Here is a 16931-nt window from a genome sequence, read left to right as displayed (position 1 = left end):
CTACCAGAGGCGGACATCTACGACACATGAAGAACGATTCATGGTGCACCGTAAACAATGGAACTAAGTGTGAACGATTATGGCATTATTAATACTTAGAGTAAGTATTTTGCTTCACGTTTCGTAAATAATCATTTACATGTGAAAACGAAAATACATGGTAAAATAATAGTATTCTTATGAGAAACCTGTTCTCAAACAATGGTACGCGAACGTGTCAGTCAGTACTCACTGTTGGTGTAGGGCCGTATGGGACGCGGGCTGTGCACCGTGTACGTCTGCTGCTGATGTTGATGTTGGTGTTGGTGTTGGTGCTGACGCTGATGCTGGTGCTGATGACGGTGCTGATGTTGATGTTGGTGCTGGTGCGCGGCGTCGCTGAGGCGGCAGCACCTCAGCAGCGAGCTGACGCACTCTGCACACGGCACGGGGAAACCTGCGGGCATTCACTTAGTTGTATCCCACAACCCAGATTACAATAACGGACCTCCTACACGATAAATCGTACGTTTTTCCACTACTGTCATTTCAACTCTGGTTTACCAGGGGTAGTAATAAGGTTGATGTTATCACATCAAAGAAATGAAATTGTTGCTATTGTTCTTATGGTCTTCGTCCGCAGCTCGTGTCGTGCGATAGCGTTCTCGCTTCCCGCGCCCGGGTTCCCGGGTTCGATTCCCGGTGGGGTCAGGGATTTTCTCTGCCTCGTGATGACTGGGTGGTGTGTGATGTCCTTAGGTTAGTTAGGTTTAAGTAGTTCTAAGTTCTAGGGGACTGATGACCATAGATGTTAAGTCCCATAGTGCTCAGAGCCATTTGAACCATTTTTATGGTCTTCAGTCCAGAGATGCAGCTCTCCAACCTACTCTATTCTGTATGAGCCTGTTCATCTCCGAATAATTACATCCTTCTGAATTCGCTTAGTGTATTCATCTCTTGGTCTCCCTCTACAATTTCAATCCCTCCCCCATTTTCCCTCCAGTACTATAATGGTTGAAACGTCTCTGTGAAGTCGTTTCATAAGACGCTTGTCGAATTCACTTTACTACCTGATTTTAGCTCCACTCAAATAAGGCCTATTGAATATTATATGTGTGTCCACCACGGCACCGCAATAGGGTTTATTTTAACAGTTTGCTTGTATAATGAGCTACAATTTCTGCAAGAATATCTGTTCTTTCGTGCGCTTTCTACAAAGCAGCACAACAGTTTGAGTCAGAATGCACCAAGTGCTCTAGCTGGGCCGTTTGCAAGCAGCAGACGCAGTTAGTATGTTAAATAATTATCACACAGCCTTGTGTATTGGTTAAACCTCTGTCCAGTATAGTTTCGGTTTCGTTTTGTGGGAAACGCTGAGCTGGTCATCGTCTGCTGGGAGCAGACGATGTTACTTCTCGTTTGAAGGAGAGCACAGGATGACCAACTTAGGTTTCCAATACCTGAACAGAGAGGTTTACCCATCTTAGTCGAAAGCTGTTTTTGTGTGTGAGGTTGGTGACGGAGGGCTACCCCTTTGGTAGCTTCCGCTGCACGGGGAACTAGGTAATCTCTAAATAGAAAGGGGCACTCTTCGGTGAACGCTTGGTGAGTACGGACCGTAGCTCTTAAGGGGGGTTTCAGGTGATAGGAAGCAGGTTGAGTTAGGACTTCGTTATGTTTAACTGGTGAAATACTTAAGAACTTCAGCTTAACTGAAGCATGTGAAGCGAGTTTTTTTAAAAGATTTTTAATCTTACATTTTGTGGAAATTGCTTTTTTGTGTGTCGATTTTGTGCCACGTGTTTGGTAATCAATGACCCTTCTGGTCCACCACGGCACCGCAATAGGGTTTATTTTAACAGTTTGCTTGTATAATGAGCTACAATTTCTGCAAGAATATCTGTTCTTTCGTGCGCTTTCTACAAAGCAGCACAACAGTTTGAGTCAGAATGCACCAAGTGCTATAGCTGGGCCGTTTGCAAGCAGCAGACGCAGTTAGTACGTTAAATAATTATCACACAGCCTTGTGTATTGGTTAAACCTCTGTCCAGTATAGTCCATGCGTAGAATCGTAATGCAAATCTCGCTGAGATATTTTTATGGTGTTAATGCAAAGGAGATGATAGTATAACTGTCCCCCACCCCCGTCTTCTGTATTCCTTCTTGCTGTAGTTAAATTGTGCTCTGTTTCATTCTCACGTAATTCTTACTTAAATATTTCGAGTCAGGCACCAGTTATGTGTAGTTAGGATGTGCAACCAAATATTTAGTTACAATAAATAATCGACGTGAAAGATAAATTCTTTGGTGTCGATCTTACCCCCTTACTCCGATTTCCAATCCTGAATTAATCAAGTTGCTTCATGCACGACATGGAGTGCTATTTATCTGGCTACTTAAAGAAATGTGCATACTTGTAATTAAATTATTAAAGTAATTAAACTAATAATTTTCCAGCTCCGTTTTTTTATAAATGGTTAGGAAGGGCTTGGGCTGTTGGCGACCCTAAATTTCTGAATTTTTATCACTACTTGTGTGAGAGAGAAGCAGCTAGAAATGCGAGATAACTTATATGGCTCGATGAGAAACGCCATAAAGATAGTAATACGTTACATGGTGATAGCTTTATGTCTCAGAACTTGTCCCATCAACCGATCCCTTCTTCTAGTCAAATTGTGCCACAAATTCCTCTTCTCCCCAATTCTATTAGGTAGTTCCTCATTAGTTACATGGTCTACCCATCTATCTTCAGCATTCTTGTGTAGCTTCACATTTCGAAAGCTTCTATTCTTGTCTTGTCTAATCTGTTTATCGACCATGTTTCAGTTCCATACGTGGCTATACTCCATACAGGTACACTTTTTAATAACTTACCTTACGTCTTGATCACACTTACCCGCTTCGCCTTTCCGTCAGCTTCAAAGGCAGTGTTATATCGGTCACATAAAATGGTTCATTAGATACATTGCATCACGTCAGCATTCTCAATCACGAGACAAGTGCAAACTCGTGGTTGGGAATGCTGACGTGATTGAATAAACAATTTTATATGTCTCACATAACACTGCCTATGAAAACGACGGAAAGTCGAAACGTGTAAGGTGGTGTTGAAAAAATAAAAGTATGGTTAAGACATCTAAGAAAAGTTATTAAAAGTGCATCCAAATGGCCGCATCGTCTCTCAACCTCTTCATGCAAATTGTAGTCCATAGACACTTTCACAAAAGACTTCCTGACGCTTACATCTACAGGGTGTTACAAAAAGGTACGGCCAAACTTTCAGGAAACATTCCTCACACAGAGAAAGAAAATATGTTATGTGGACATGTGTCCGGAAACGCTTACTTTCCATGTTAGAGCTCATTTTATTACTTCTCTTCAAATCACATTAATCATGGAATGGAAACACACAGCAACAGAAAGTACCAGCGTGACTTCAAACACTTTGTTACAGGAAATGTTCAAAATGTCCTCTGTTAGCGAGGATACATGCATCCACCCTCCGTCGCATGGAATCCCTGATGCGCTGATGCAGCCCTGGAGAATGGCGTATTGTATCACAGCCGTCCACAATACGAGCACGAAGAGTCTCTACATTTGGTACCGGGATTGCGTAGACAAGAGCTTTCAAATGCCCCCATAAATGAAAGTCGGGAGGGTTGAGGTCAGGAGATCGTGGATGCCATGGAATTAGTCCGCCTCTACCAATCCATCGGTCACCGAATCTGTTGTTGAGAAGCGTATGAACACTTCGACTGAAATGTGCAGGAGCTCCATCGTGCATGAACCACATGTTGTGTCGTACTTGTAAAGGCACATGTTCTAGCAGCACAGGTAGAGTATCCCGTATGAAATCATGATAACGTGCTCCGTTGAGCATAGGTGGAAGAACATACTGACGAAACTAAAATGAGCTCTAACATGGAAATTAAGCGTTTCCGGACACATGTCCACATAACATCTTTTTTTAATTTGTGTGTGAGGAATGTTTCCTGACAGTTTGGCCGTACCTTTTTGTAACACCCTGTATATTCGATGTTAACAAATTCATTTTCTTCAGAAACGTTTTCCTTGTCATTGTCAGTCTACATTTTATATCCTCTATACTTTGGCCATCATGAGTTATTTTGCTGCCCTAATAGCAAATCCAAGTGTCTCGTTTCCTAATCTAATTCCCTCGACATAATCTGATTTAATTGGACTACATTCCATTATCCTTGTCTCACTTTTGTTTATGTTCGTCTTATATCCCCCTTTCAAGACACCGTCCATTCCGTCCAACTGCTCTTACAAGTCTCTTTCTGTCTCTGACAGGCATGCTGTGTCACTGGCAAACCTCAACCGTTTTTCTCGATTACCGGCCGGGTTGGAGATTTTCTCTGCGCGGGGACTGGATATTTGTGTTGTCATCATTTCATCAACAATTGTGACAGTTGAAATTTGGATTGTGTAAAATGTGGTCTGTGTCAAAATTGGGACTTTGTACGGGCGCTGATGACCGCGCAGTTGAGCACCCCACAAACCAACCATCATCATCATCATCAACCGTTTTACTTCTTATCCCTGCACTTCAATTCCTTCTCCAAGTTTTTCTTTAATTTCCCTTACTGCTTGCTCAATGTACAGACTGAATACCATCTGGAATAGGCTGCAACTTTGTCCCACCACTTTCTCAATCACTGCTTCCCTTTCATGCCCCTCGATTCTTATAATTGCCGTTATGGTTTCTACATAAGTTGTAAATAATCTTTCCCTCCCTCTTATCTATCTCGCTACCTTCAGAGTTTCGAAGAGTATTCGAGTCAACATTGTCAGAAGCTATCTCTAGCCTGCAAATGCTATAAACGTACGTCTGACTTCCCTTAACCTACCTTCTCACATAAATCGTAGTGTCATTATTACCTCGCATGTTTCTACACTTTTCCCAAATCCAAAATGATCTTTCCCCATGTCGGCTTGCACCAGTTTTTCCGTTCTTCCGTAAAGAATCTTTTTGTTTGTTTCCAAGTGAACATCTGCAGTCGTGCGCACTGAAGCGTCTGCTTCCACAGTGCGGTAGCTGGCCGTACAGCCCTTTGCTACAGTGCAGATGGGTTGCGGTGTTTATTTAGGTTTCCCTTCGGCAAGCTGCCGTACTGTGGCAGCGGAGATTTCATTGCGCCACAGGACTCCAGGCGTGCAATTGGAAACAAACAAAAAATTAATCGCGTAACTTTGTTTCTTCCTTGTGATGGTAACAACCTCATTAATATCCCTCTTGAAAAAGATACAGATATACACTAGGTGGTCAAAAGTATCCAGATACCTCCAAAAACATACGGTTTTCGTATTAGATGCATTGTGCTACCACCTACTGCCAGGTACTCCGTATCAGCGACCTCAGTAGTCATTGGACATCGTGAGGGAGCAGAATGGGGTGCTCCGCGGAACTCACGGACTTGGAACGTGGTCAACTAATTGGGTGTCACTTGTGTCGTATGTCTGTACGCGAGATTGCCACACTGCTAAACATCGCTAGGTCCACTGTTTCCGATGTGATAGTGAAGTAGAAACTTGAGGGGACCCGTGCAGCACAAAAGCGTACAGGCCGACCTCGTCTGTCGACTAACAGAGACCGCCGACAGTTGAAGAGGGTCGTATTGTGTAATAGGCAGACATCTATCCAGACCATCACACAGGAATTCCAACCTGCATTAGGATCCACTGCAAGTGTGAGGAACGGTTTTCGACAAAGTCACTTGAGTTCATCGAAGAAGAAAATTAGTTAAGGAATTGGTGATGCTGCTTGCAATGCCCAAGACGAGTTTTCCAATGGATTTAGGTAAAAACCAACTTTCAGGTTTCTAGCCAATCGCGAACTGCTTAAAATATGTGTACATGGGAAAGCACAGAATACTAATGAGACCTACAATCACCTCCAAAACCAGTATTTGTGGTTCAAATGGCTCTGAGCACTATGGGACTTAACATCTATGGTCATCAGTCCCCTAGAACTTAGAACTACTTAAACCTAACTAACCTAAGGACATCACACAACACCCAGCCAGTATTTGTGTCCTCACTGTTGTGAAGGTAGCTAGCTGCATGTAATGCCTGTCTAGTGTTCAACAGTGGAAATGTAGTTAGGATTAAGTGCTTCCAGAGACCGGGCACCCATCCAGGTGCATTCACACTGAACATACTCAGCAGTATCGATGTAGCGCAACTGGACAAAGATGAGGCAGCAGAAGAAAAAATGCAAAAAGGAGGCAGGAGAAGAGATTACGCCAAAAGACGAGGAAGAGAATGAAGATTGTGGATATGGACAGCATTAGTTACTAGAGGTATAGCATTATTGTCAAAAATGGAAATGAAAACTTTAAATGCATATTGCTATAAACTGACTTTTTTGATCTGTAATGTATCTTTTTTCAGGAACTATGAAAGCTAACATCCTGAAATCTGGCATTCTTCCTAAGAATTACTTACTGAATAATCCTGTGCAGCACTTTTCCGTTATCTCTTCTCTGAGAAAAGAGCTCCTTTAAAATTTAAGACAATATCGCGATCGCAGGCCACACAAAACTGTAAAATTAATTTCAAAGCAACTGTCATCTTAAACAAAAATCTGTTCCATCGTTTTATTGGCCTCTTATGCAGATGTAAACTGTGAAATTCCAGTTTTTAATTTCTTGTTTAGTTTACGAGAAAAATATACATTGTAGTAACAATAGTAATTACAAATTCGAATCCTTATAAAAATGTATATCGCTGCGGATTATAAACAAAAACTGCACCGAATATCAAGCATTATGTTGTACATAACAGTTTCAAGTTTTACTATTTTAGCTGAAATGTATTTGGAGATATATATGTTTAAGTACAAGAATGCATTTTGCCTTACATCTGTCAATCATTTCTATAACTTCGATCAGTTTTTTAAAATTCCCATAAGTATTGAAAATATCGTCAGATATATCGTTATATCGATGTCGATAAGATCGATGTCTCTTATCAATATCGATACACGATGTATCGCTATTTTTAGAAATTAGCCCACCCCCTACTTTATCAGCAGACGGGCAAGTGCAAAACTGAGGTGTCCGGCGGGTTGCCTACTCCCCGCCTTCGCTGAGATCGAATCGAAGTGATAATGGGATGCCACGCGATAGGTGCTGTCCTCGTTAATAAGATCCTCCGCCATGATTTTTTAATATTGGAACCGAAAAATGAATCACGAGTAGGTAAAACTTGTTCGCCGCATTCTACTGTATGCCCAGTGAACACACAGCGATTCGCAATGGCAGACTTAATGAATTCGCAAAAATCGAATGCAGCGTCGGTGGTCTATCGACGAAGCAAGTAATGGTTCTTTTATACACAGCCGAAACCGTGCTGTAGGGGTGAATGCAACATGAAAGATTATTTTAATCGAACCAATGACAGCTCGAACGGCTAAAACCTGCATCCATTCATGCCCATTGTGCATTCAAATGGACTTGGGAAATGCCAGCAGAACAATGTGATACCCCACATGTCCAGGGTTGCTACATAGTGGCTCCAGGAACATTCTTCTGAGTTTACAGGCTTCCGCTGGCCACTAAACTCCCCAGATATGAAGATTACTGAGCATATATGGGATGCCTTGCAACGTGCAGTTAAGAAGAAATCTCCACCCCCTCGTTCTTTAACGCATTTATAGACAGCCCTGCACGTTTAATGGTGTCAGTTCCCTCCAGCACTACTTCAGACATTAGTCGAGTCCATGCCACGTCGTCTTGTGGCACTTTTGCGTGCTCGCGGGGGTCCTACACGATATTAGGCAGGTGTACCACTTTCTTTGGCTCTTCAGGGTAGAACAAGCACGTCTCCGTATTTAATAATCCACCGCCTCGAAAACGGGTATTTGTCTATGGCGGTTCCCACACCACATGACATGGGAACGCACTTCCGAACATTTTCTGAACATTACACACCGAAAGAACAACTGTGCTGGTCCCCATTACAGGCTTTCGCCACCAGCACCTCCACTCCGAACTCTCCTCCTGTAGCCCACCCGGGCCAGTGATGTGACAACTGACTGTTTTTAACAATCAGTTGGTCAGTCTACTGTTTTTCTCGTTCACTCGTTTTTTGCAGTCTAATTGAACTAGTCTCTGGGACCATGCCAGCCAGCTTTCTGAATGTTTTTGTGGTGTCACCGCCAGACACCACACTTGCTAGGTGGTGCCTTTAAATCGGCCGCGGTCCGTTAGTATACGTCGGACCCGCGTGTCGCCACTGTCAGTGATTGCAGACCGAGCGCCGCCACACGGCAGGTCTAGAGAGACTTCCTAGCACTCGCCCAGTTGTACAGCCGACTTTGCTAGCGATGCTACACTGACAAATTACGCTCTCATTTGCCGAGACGATAGTTAGCATAGCCTTCAGCTACGTCATTTGCTACGACCTAGGAAGGCGCCATTATCAATAGATATTTAACTTGTGATGCCTGTACCGTCAGACCGATGTACACCACTTATGGATTAAAGTTAAGTATTACATCAACTACTTACTTTATTTGCTACTATTAATTCCCTTAACTGTTCCAGACCTCGCGCCAGCCTGCGTGAGCTTAAGCGCGTGCCTTTCGGCTTCCTCTCATAGTGACTTGGCTGTCTTGCCAAGTCACAACAGTTTTCACTCACTCACCGGGTTTGAGTGGTTCCACTGAAAGCGAGACAAGCGACTGACGTAGGTCTCTGCCGGGTTTGGCCGTTTTATGAATGTTTTCGCTCACTGACCGTGTTCGAGAGATTTTATTTACATTCTTTTCCAGCCTTTTCGGTTATACATGAACCATGTCTACGGCTGACAATTTTTTTCTAGGTACAAATGAAGTCTTTGGCCATCATATAACTTTTAATAAGCATGCTGAAGGGACGGTACAACAGAATTTGCAAGTCCCTCATTACGCTAATAAAGGATTATTATTGAATATTTTGGAGGAGATCGAGATATATGCCCATTATAGAGATGAACCGTCAGCGCTTCTCAATGAACAGTTGTATTTTCCGTGAAAAACATTTTTACGATCTCTTTGACGAAATTCTATGAACACGTATGTACTCTTTTGTTCAGAAAATCATAGGACCCAGTTGTATCCATGGCAGAAATGTACCCTAGAACAGTACGTAATATTAATAACACAATTTTAAACTTCCAACTAGAAATATTACGAAATGTGACTCCATTTTTAATAAATCAGTTTTATGACATTTAAAAAAATCGATGTAATATCAGACCACTCTGCAGCTGATCATTCCATCATTACAAATATCTCCAGTGCCAAATAAAGTTAATGTAATACAGACAGACTGAATCTGGCATAGATGTATACTTGCAGTCGACTCACAACTCCCATATCGACATGATGCCGCAATGCCAAAGACCTCCACAATATCGTTGCCTTTGAAACCATTGTGGTAGTAACACCTTAGCCCATAGAGCGCACACTGAGTATATACATCGTCTGTACAGCTATTTTATAGCTTTTAATCGATATTTTACACAATATTTAAGTAATTCCATGGTTGTAAATAGATATTTTATGCATAACTATTTTTATGTTATTATTGTACTTCGTTTTTTTACGTTTTGACGATTATGTGATTCCATTTTATACTGATTGGTTGACGTGAGGTGGAGGGAGAAGAGGTAAGCGGAGCATCTTCGTACTTAAGCGTATGCTCGTCACTTGCTGGGACCAGTTGACATCGCAGCAGCTGAGAAGAGTGCTCCACATACCATCTTCGAAGGATGCTATGGGTATAACAAGTCTTATTGTATTTTATTCTTATAACCATTTTGTCATATTTTATTGTCAATCTAGTAAGGTTTTATTACTTTCTAAATTACATTATAGGTCTGATGATGGCCATGAGGTATGACCGAAACCGGTCACCTACGTTCTTGTAACATATGAGGTGTGATCAAGACTGAATTTTAAAAAGAAAAATTTTACTAATGAAGTAGCTCATTTCACAGGGACATGAATAAAAAAATAAAATATTTTCAAAATGTAAACTTACTTAAATACGAATTTTCATACTTGTGGTATCGAATACCAATTAGTTGGTTTTAAGAAATTTAATATCTGGTAATGTATTGTACATTTATGTATATACAACTGAATAATCACTTTTTAACATGTCTTTATTAGGTTGCTTTCTTGTCTATTTGTTCGGTACAAATTTTGCAGTGGATTCTGAACAAGCTTCCCAATAAGTTAGAGGCTTGAAACTTTCAATGCGGCTTACAATTAGATGACACTGCAGTATTAAACTGCTTTTGTTTTCTGGTGTGTGTTGGAGAGTACATGGTGTACCAGTACTATTTCCCTGTTTTCCTGTTCCAATCGCGAATGTTTCGCCGTTAAGAATGACTGCTACTAAGCTTCAATTCTCTCTAACTTGTACACTCGAGGTCTTTTCGCGATATATACGTAGGAGATGAAGAGGCTTGCATGGGATAGAGTAGCATGGAGACTTGCATTGAACCAGTCTTCGGACTGAAGACAACAAAACACGCTCTTAGTATGTACTCCTTGTATTCTTAGCAATTAAAATGGCTAGTTACTAACTAAGTTCTGGACCTGCTCTAACGAAGCTAGAACGGAAAGGACGATTGATTGCTGATCTCTACCATTTTGAAAATTACATCACAGTCGTCGTGCGCATTCCATTTTCCTAATGAGAAGTAATTTGATAGTATAATCTTCAACCAAGTGTGTTGCATTCAAGCATTTCGATCCCTGTTCATATATTAGAATTAACAGGTACGAATACTACCTGCTAGTATCATGGTAACATTCAGATGGAATAAATAAGAAAATTAATTAAGAATTAAATCCATAATAAACGAAATAAGTACCGTTGATCCTCAACTATAGGTGCAGAAAGTACTTCTATAGTTGTGGGCCCCTGGGTCTAGCTACTTTGAAATATTAAAAAAGTATGTTTTATTTATAACATTTATTATAACATTATTCTATGAACTAAAACATTAGCAAACGAAGCATTTGGCAAACGCAACGATAGGAACTTTCATTTCTTACTCTACGTTGCGCTTACAAAAACAAATCTGAACTAGGAACGTGCGATCGTGAAAAAGTGGGTACAAACTACTAACCAAGGATGAATTAAACAAACAGCTTATTTCTTAAATTTTAAAATGTCCTCCTTAAAAGCATCAATACAAAAACTTAAAATGTCATTCTACAAATATTTTGATGATGGTCAAACTGAGCCAAGTTACATGCACGAAATGCACCGTAGTTTAGAACAATATATGCAGATAGGCAGCTTGCATTTAACGCATGGACTGTACAGTCGTTGCTTTTTTTTATTGGGTAGACGGAAAGAGAATCTCTTTCTCTTATTTCTCTCCAGCCATAGGGTTCTTCGATCATTTTCTGGTGCTGCCAGTTGAAATTTTAGAACTGAGGCATTGCTCGTTCTAAATTGTATCGGGAGTCTTTGGTTATCTGGATCAAATGTTTCGACACTTCTTGGGAAGCGATGCGAGGCAGTCTTATAATGTTATGTTTCATGACATGAGAATTTGTTGCAGGATGTGTTTCACCCAACGCGTCTCAATTTTTTTCGTTAAGTATTTAGTGGGATTAATCCCATCATTCACTTCAACATCATCTTGAATATCTTCGAGTTCAGAGAACTATTGCTGTAATATTTCATATCTATTTCTATATGCACTAGCTAGATTTATCATTGCAAATACCTCAAATAAAACAATAAAACTGTAGAAATAACAAAAATAAATAAATCGCATATCTAGAGTGGTTGGTCCAGGGGACCCATGTGTATAACGATAGGGACCTTAGCAGCAGCTACTGAAACACACCCATTATGCAGTGTGTCATGTCATCACTTTATTGCTAATTGGTTCCCAGAAGCAGGGGGTAGTGTAGCTTCCGCCACGTTTTCCACACGTTCAAGTGTTGAACGTGGGTCCAATGGACGCACGACTACAGTGAAGAGTTAAACCACGGTTACTAGAATACACAGTAGGGATCACGAGGTGTATGTGCAGTAGCAAGTCGCCCCGCTGACGTCAGAGTGAACCCAACCAGCGCTCAGTAGCCTGCAATTGCCACAGCGTATTGTGTTGTAACTGCGATTACGAGCTAAAACAAGGTTGTTAACGGTAGCGTGAATGTTTATTAGTGACTGGCGGTTGGGTATAGAATTACGATGTAATTATCAGTGTATTGAGGCACTTTTTGAGTAAGTTTTTAAGTGAAAAATAATGGTTTGCAGCACGATCATCAGTTGTACTAACGACATTGGACAACTAAGTGTGCTCCCTGCCGCCGTTGGATAAGCAGCTGCAGCAGCAAGTCGTATACTCCTAGCTCACTCATTTGTTTTATAGTTTAATTCTTAATTTTTTGCGTGTTTTTGGTACTTGCATTGTTTAATTCATAAATTTCGAGCGTATTATAGTATTTGAGAGTTGTAGCATCGCGTTTTAGTACCTGAATAGTGTAAATTCGCGTAGTCGTTTGTCTACTGTTTTGTTTTGAACGACCAGTGTCGGTTGGTCGCAGTCAGTGTGCTCCCTGCCGCCGTTGGATAAGCAGCTGCAGCAGCAAGTCGTATACTCCTAGCTCACTCATTTGTTTTATAGTTTAATTCTTAATTTTTTGCGTGTTTTTGGTACTTGCATTGTTTAATTCATAAATTTCGAGCGTATTATAGTATTTGAGAGTTGTAGCATCGCGTTTTTAGTACCTGAATAGTGTAAATTCGCGTAGTCGTTTGTCTACTGTTTTGTTTTGAACGGCCAGTGTCGGTTGGTCGCAGTCAGTGTGCTCCCTGCCGCCGTTGGATAAGCAGCTGAGCAGCAAGTCGTATACTCCTAGCTCACTCATTTGTTACATAGTTTAATTCTTAATTTCTTTGCGTGTTTTTGGTTCTTTCATTGTTTAATTCATAAATTTCGGGCGTATTATAGTATTTGAGAGTGTAGCATCGTGTTTTAGTACCTGAATAGTGTAATTTCGCTTAGTCTTCTTCCGCCGCCGAGCAGTGTCAGCAGTGCGCAAGTAGCAGCATTACTGCATTTACTAGGCAATCTTGTATTTTAATAACCGTTTAAATTTTGTCGATTTGTTTGCGCTCTCTGTAGATTAGTTCAGACGTTCTTAGCAAAACAGTTTTTAGCATGGATAGGGACTGCAACTGCTGTGTTCGGATGCAGGCTGAGTTGGCATCCCTTCGCTCCCAGCTTCAGGCAGTGTTGGCTTCGGTCACACAGCTTGAGGCTGTTGCCAATGGGCATCACTGTGGGGGTCGGGATGGGGGTTTGTCGGGGACGGCCAGCTCGTCCCACGCATCCCCTGATCGGACTACGACTGTGGTTGCCCGGGATACTGCCCGCATTGAGGCTGATCCCTCACCTGTGGTAGAGTGGGAGGTCGTTTCAAGGTGTGGCAGGGGGCGAAAGACATTCCGGAGGGCTGAACGGAAAGCCTCTCCAGTTTGTCTGACGAACCGGTTTCAGGCTCTGTCTCAGGCTGATACTGATCTTCGGCCTGACATGGCTGCTTGTCCTGTTCCAGAGGTTGCCCCTCAGTCTGCAAGATCCGGGCAGTCGCAGAGGGTGGGCTTACTGGTAGTTGGGAGCTCCAACGTCAGGCGCGTAATGGGGCCCCTTAGGGAAATGGCAGCAAGAGAGGGGAAGAAAACCAATGTGCACTCCGTGTGCATACCGGGGGGAGTCATTCCAGATGTGGAAAGGGTCCTTCCGGATGCCATGAAGGGTACAGGGTGCACCCATCTGCAGGTGGTCGCTCATGTCGGCACCAATGATGTGTGTCGCTATGGATCGGAGGAAATCCTCTCTGGCTTCCGGCGGCTATCTGATTTGGTGAAGACTGCCAGTCTCGCTAGCGGGATGAAAGCAGAGCTCACCATCTGCAGCATCGTCGACAGGACTGACTGCGGACCTTTGGTACAGAGCCGAGTGGAGGGTCTGAATCAGAGGCTGAGACGGTTCTGCGACCATGTGGGCTGCAGATTCCTCGACTTGCGCCATAGGGTGGTGGGGTTTCGGGTTCCGCTGGATAGGTCAGGAGTCCACTACACGCAACAAGCGGCTACACGGGTAGCAGGGGTTGTGTGGCGTGGGCTGGGCGGTTTTTTAGGTTAGATGGCCTTGGGCAAGTACAGAAAGGGCAACAGCCTCAACGGGTGCGGGGCAAAGTCAGGACATGCGGGGACCAAGCAGCAATCGGTATTGTAATTGTCAACTGTCGAAGCTGCGTTGGTAAAGTACCGGAACTTCAAGCGCTGATAGAAAGCACCGAAGCTGAAATCGTTATAGGTACAGAAAGCTGGCTTAAGCCAGAGATAAATTCTGCCGAAATTTTTACAAAGGTACAGACGGTGTTTAGAAAGGATAGATTGCATGCAACCGGTGGTGGAGTGTTCATCGCTGTTAGTAGTAGTTTATCCTGTAGTGAAGTAGAAGTGGATAGTTCCTGTGAATTATTATGGGTGGAGGTTACACTAAACAACCGAACTAGGTTAATAATTGGCTCCTTTTACCGACCTCCCGACTCAGCAGCATTAGTGGCAGAACAACTGAGAGAAAATTTGGAATACATTTCACATAAATTTTCTCAGCATGTTATAGTCTTAGGTGGAGATTTCAATTTACCAGATATATACTGGGACACTCAGATGTTTAGGACGGGTGGTAGGGACAGAGCATCGAGTGATATTATACTGAGTGCACTATCCGAAAATTACCTCGAGCAATTAAACAGAGAACCGACTCGTGGAGATAACATATTGGACCTACTGATAACAAACAGACCCGAACTTTTCGAATCTGTATGTACAGAACAGGGAATCAGTGATCATAAGGCCGTTGCAGCATCCCTGAATATGGAAGTTAATAGGAATATAAAAAAAGGGAGGAAGGTTTATCTGTTTAGCAAGAGTAATAGAAGGCAGATTTCAGACTACCTAACAGATCAAAACGAAAATTTCTGTTCCGACACTGACAATGTTGAGTGTTTATGGAAAAAGTTCAAGGCAATCGTAAAATGCGTTTTGGACAGGTACGTGCCGAGTAAAACTGTGAGGGACGGGAAAAACCCACCGTGGTACAACAACAAAGTTAGGAAACTACTGCGAAAGCAAAGAGAGCTCCACTCCAAGTTTAAACGCAGCCAAAACCTCTCAGACAAACAGAAGCTAAACGATGTCAAAGTTAGCGTAAGGAGGGCTATGCGTGAAGCGTTCATTGAATTCGAAAGTAAAATTCTATGTACCGACTTGACAGAAAATCCTAGGAAGTTCTGGTCTTACGTTAAATCAGTAAGTGGCTCGAAACAGCATATCCAGACACTACGGGATGATGATGGCATTGAAACAGAGGATGACACGCGTAAAGCTGAAATACTAAACACCTTTTTCCAAAGCTGTTTCACAGAGGAAGACCGCACTGCAGTTCCTTCTCTAAATCCTCGCACAATCGAAAAAAATGGCTGACATCGAAATAAGTGTCCAAGGAATAGAAAAGCAACTGGAATCACTCAATAGAGGAAAGTCCACTGGACCTGACGGGATACCAATTCGATTCTACACAGAGTACGCGAAAGAACTTGCCCCCCTTCTAACAGCCGTGTACCGCAAGTCTCTAGAGGAACGGAGGGTTCCAAATGATTGGAAAAGAGCACAGATAGTCCCAGTCTTCAAGAAGGGTCGTCGGGCAGATGCGCAAAACTATAGACCTATATCTCTTACGTCGATCTCTTGTAGAATTTTAGAACATGTTTTTTGCTCGCGTATCATGTCATTTCTGGAAACCCAGAATCTACTATGTGGCAATCAACATGGATTCCGGAAACAGCGATCGTGTGAGACCCAACTCGCTTTATTTGTTCATGAGACCCAGAAAATATTAGATACAGGCTCCCAGGTAGATGCTATTTTTCTTGACTTCCGGAAGGCGTTCGATACAGTTCCGCACTGTCGCCTGATAAACAAAGTAAGAGCCTACGGAATATCAGACCAGCTGTGTGGCTGGATTGAAGAGTTTTTAGCAAACAGAACACAGCATGTTGTTATCAATGGAGAGACGTCTACAGACGTTAAAGTAACCTCTGGCGTGCCACAGGGGAGTGTTATGGGACCATTGCTTTTCACAATATATATAAATGACTTAGTAGATAGTGTCGGAAGTTCCATGCGGCTTTTCGCGGATGATGCTGTAGTATACAGAGAAGTTGCTGCATTAGAAAATTGTAGCGAAATACAGGAAGATCTGCAGCGGATAGGCACTTGGTGCAGGGAGTGGCAACTGACCCTTAACATAGACAAATGTAATGTATTGCGAATACATAGAAAGAAGGATCCTTTATTGTATGATTATATGATAGCGGAACAAACACTGGTAGCAGTTACTTCTGTAAAATATCTGGGAGTATGCGTACGGAACGATTTGAAGTGGAATGATCATATAAAACTAATTGTTGGTAAGGCGGGTACCAGGTTGAGATTCATTGGGAGAGTGCTTAGAAAATGTAGTCCATCAACAAAGGAGGTGGCTTACAAAACACTCGTTCGACCTATACTTGAGTATTGCTCATCAGTGTGGGATCCGTACCAGGTCGGGTTGACGGAGGAGATAGAGAAGATCCAAAGAAGAGCGGCGCGATTCGTCACTGGGTTATTTGGTAACCGTGATAGCGTTACGGAGATGTTTAATAAACTCAAGTGGCAGACTCTGCAAGAGAGGCGCTCTGCATCGCGGTGTAGCTTGCTCGCCAGGTTTCGAGAGGGTGCGTTTCTGGATGAGGTATCGAATATATTGCTTCCCCCTACTTATACCTCCCGAGGAGATCACGAATGTAAAATTAGAGAGATTAGAGCGCGCACGGAGGCTTTCAGACAGTCGTTCTT

The 16931-nt window shown here is 42.5% G+C and overlaps 1 protein-coding gene across 1 annotated transcript in view; it reads right to left on the bottom strand.

Annotated features, from left to right (window-relative positions):
• LOC124716800 (H2.0-like homeobox protein) overlaps positions 1–446 on the bottom strand; it is a gene marked incomplete at its 3' end in the record, with an annotated part of 110658 nt that extends 110212 nt beyond the window's left edge. The window contains exons 1-2 of the mRNA XM_047243348.1: positions 372–446; positions 233–284 (exon numbers count right to left, since the gene is read on the bottom strand). Coding sequence (XP_047099304.1) covers positions 233–284; positions 372–446 — 127 coding nt within the window. The remainder of the gene's footprint in view (positions 1–232; positions 285–371) is intronic.
• Between the last annotated feature and the right edge of the window lie 16485 nt (positions 447–16931).

This window comes from Schistocerca piceifrons, chromosome 9 (assembly GCF_021461385.2).
Source record: "Schistocerca piceifrons isolate TAMUIC-IGC-003096 chromosome 9, iqSchPice1.1, whole genome shotgun sequence".
Taxonomy (NCBI): Eukaryota; Metazoa; Arthropoda; class Insecta; order Orthoptera; family Acrididae; genus Schistocerca; species Schistocerca piceifrons.
The sequence above is the reverse complement of the archived record's forward strand: the minus strand, read 5'-3'. Positions and strand labels throughout refer to the sequence as shown.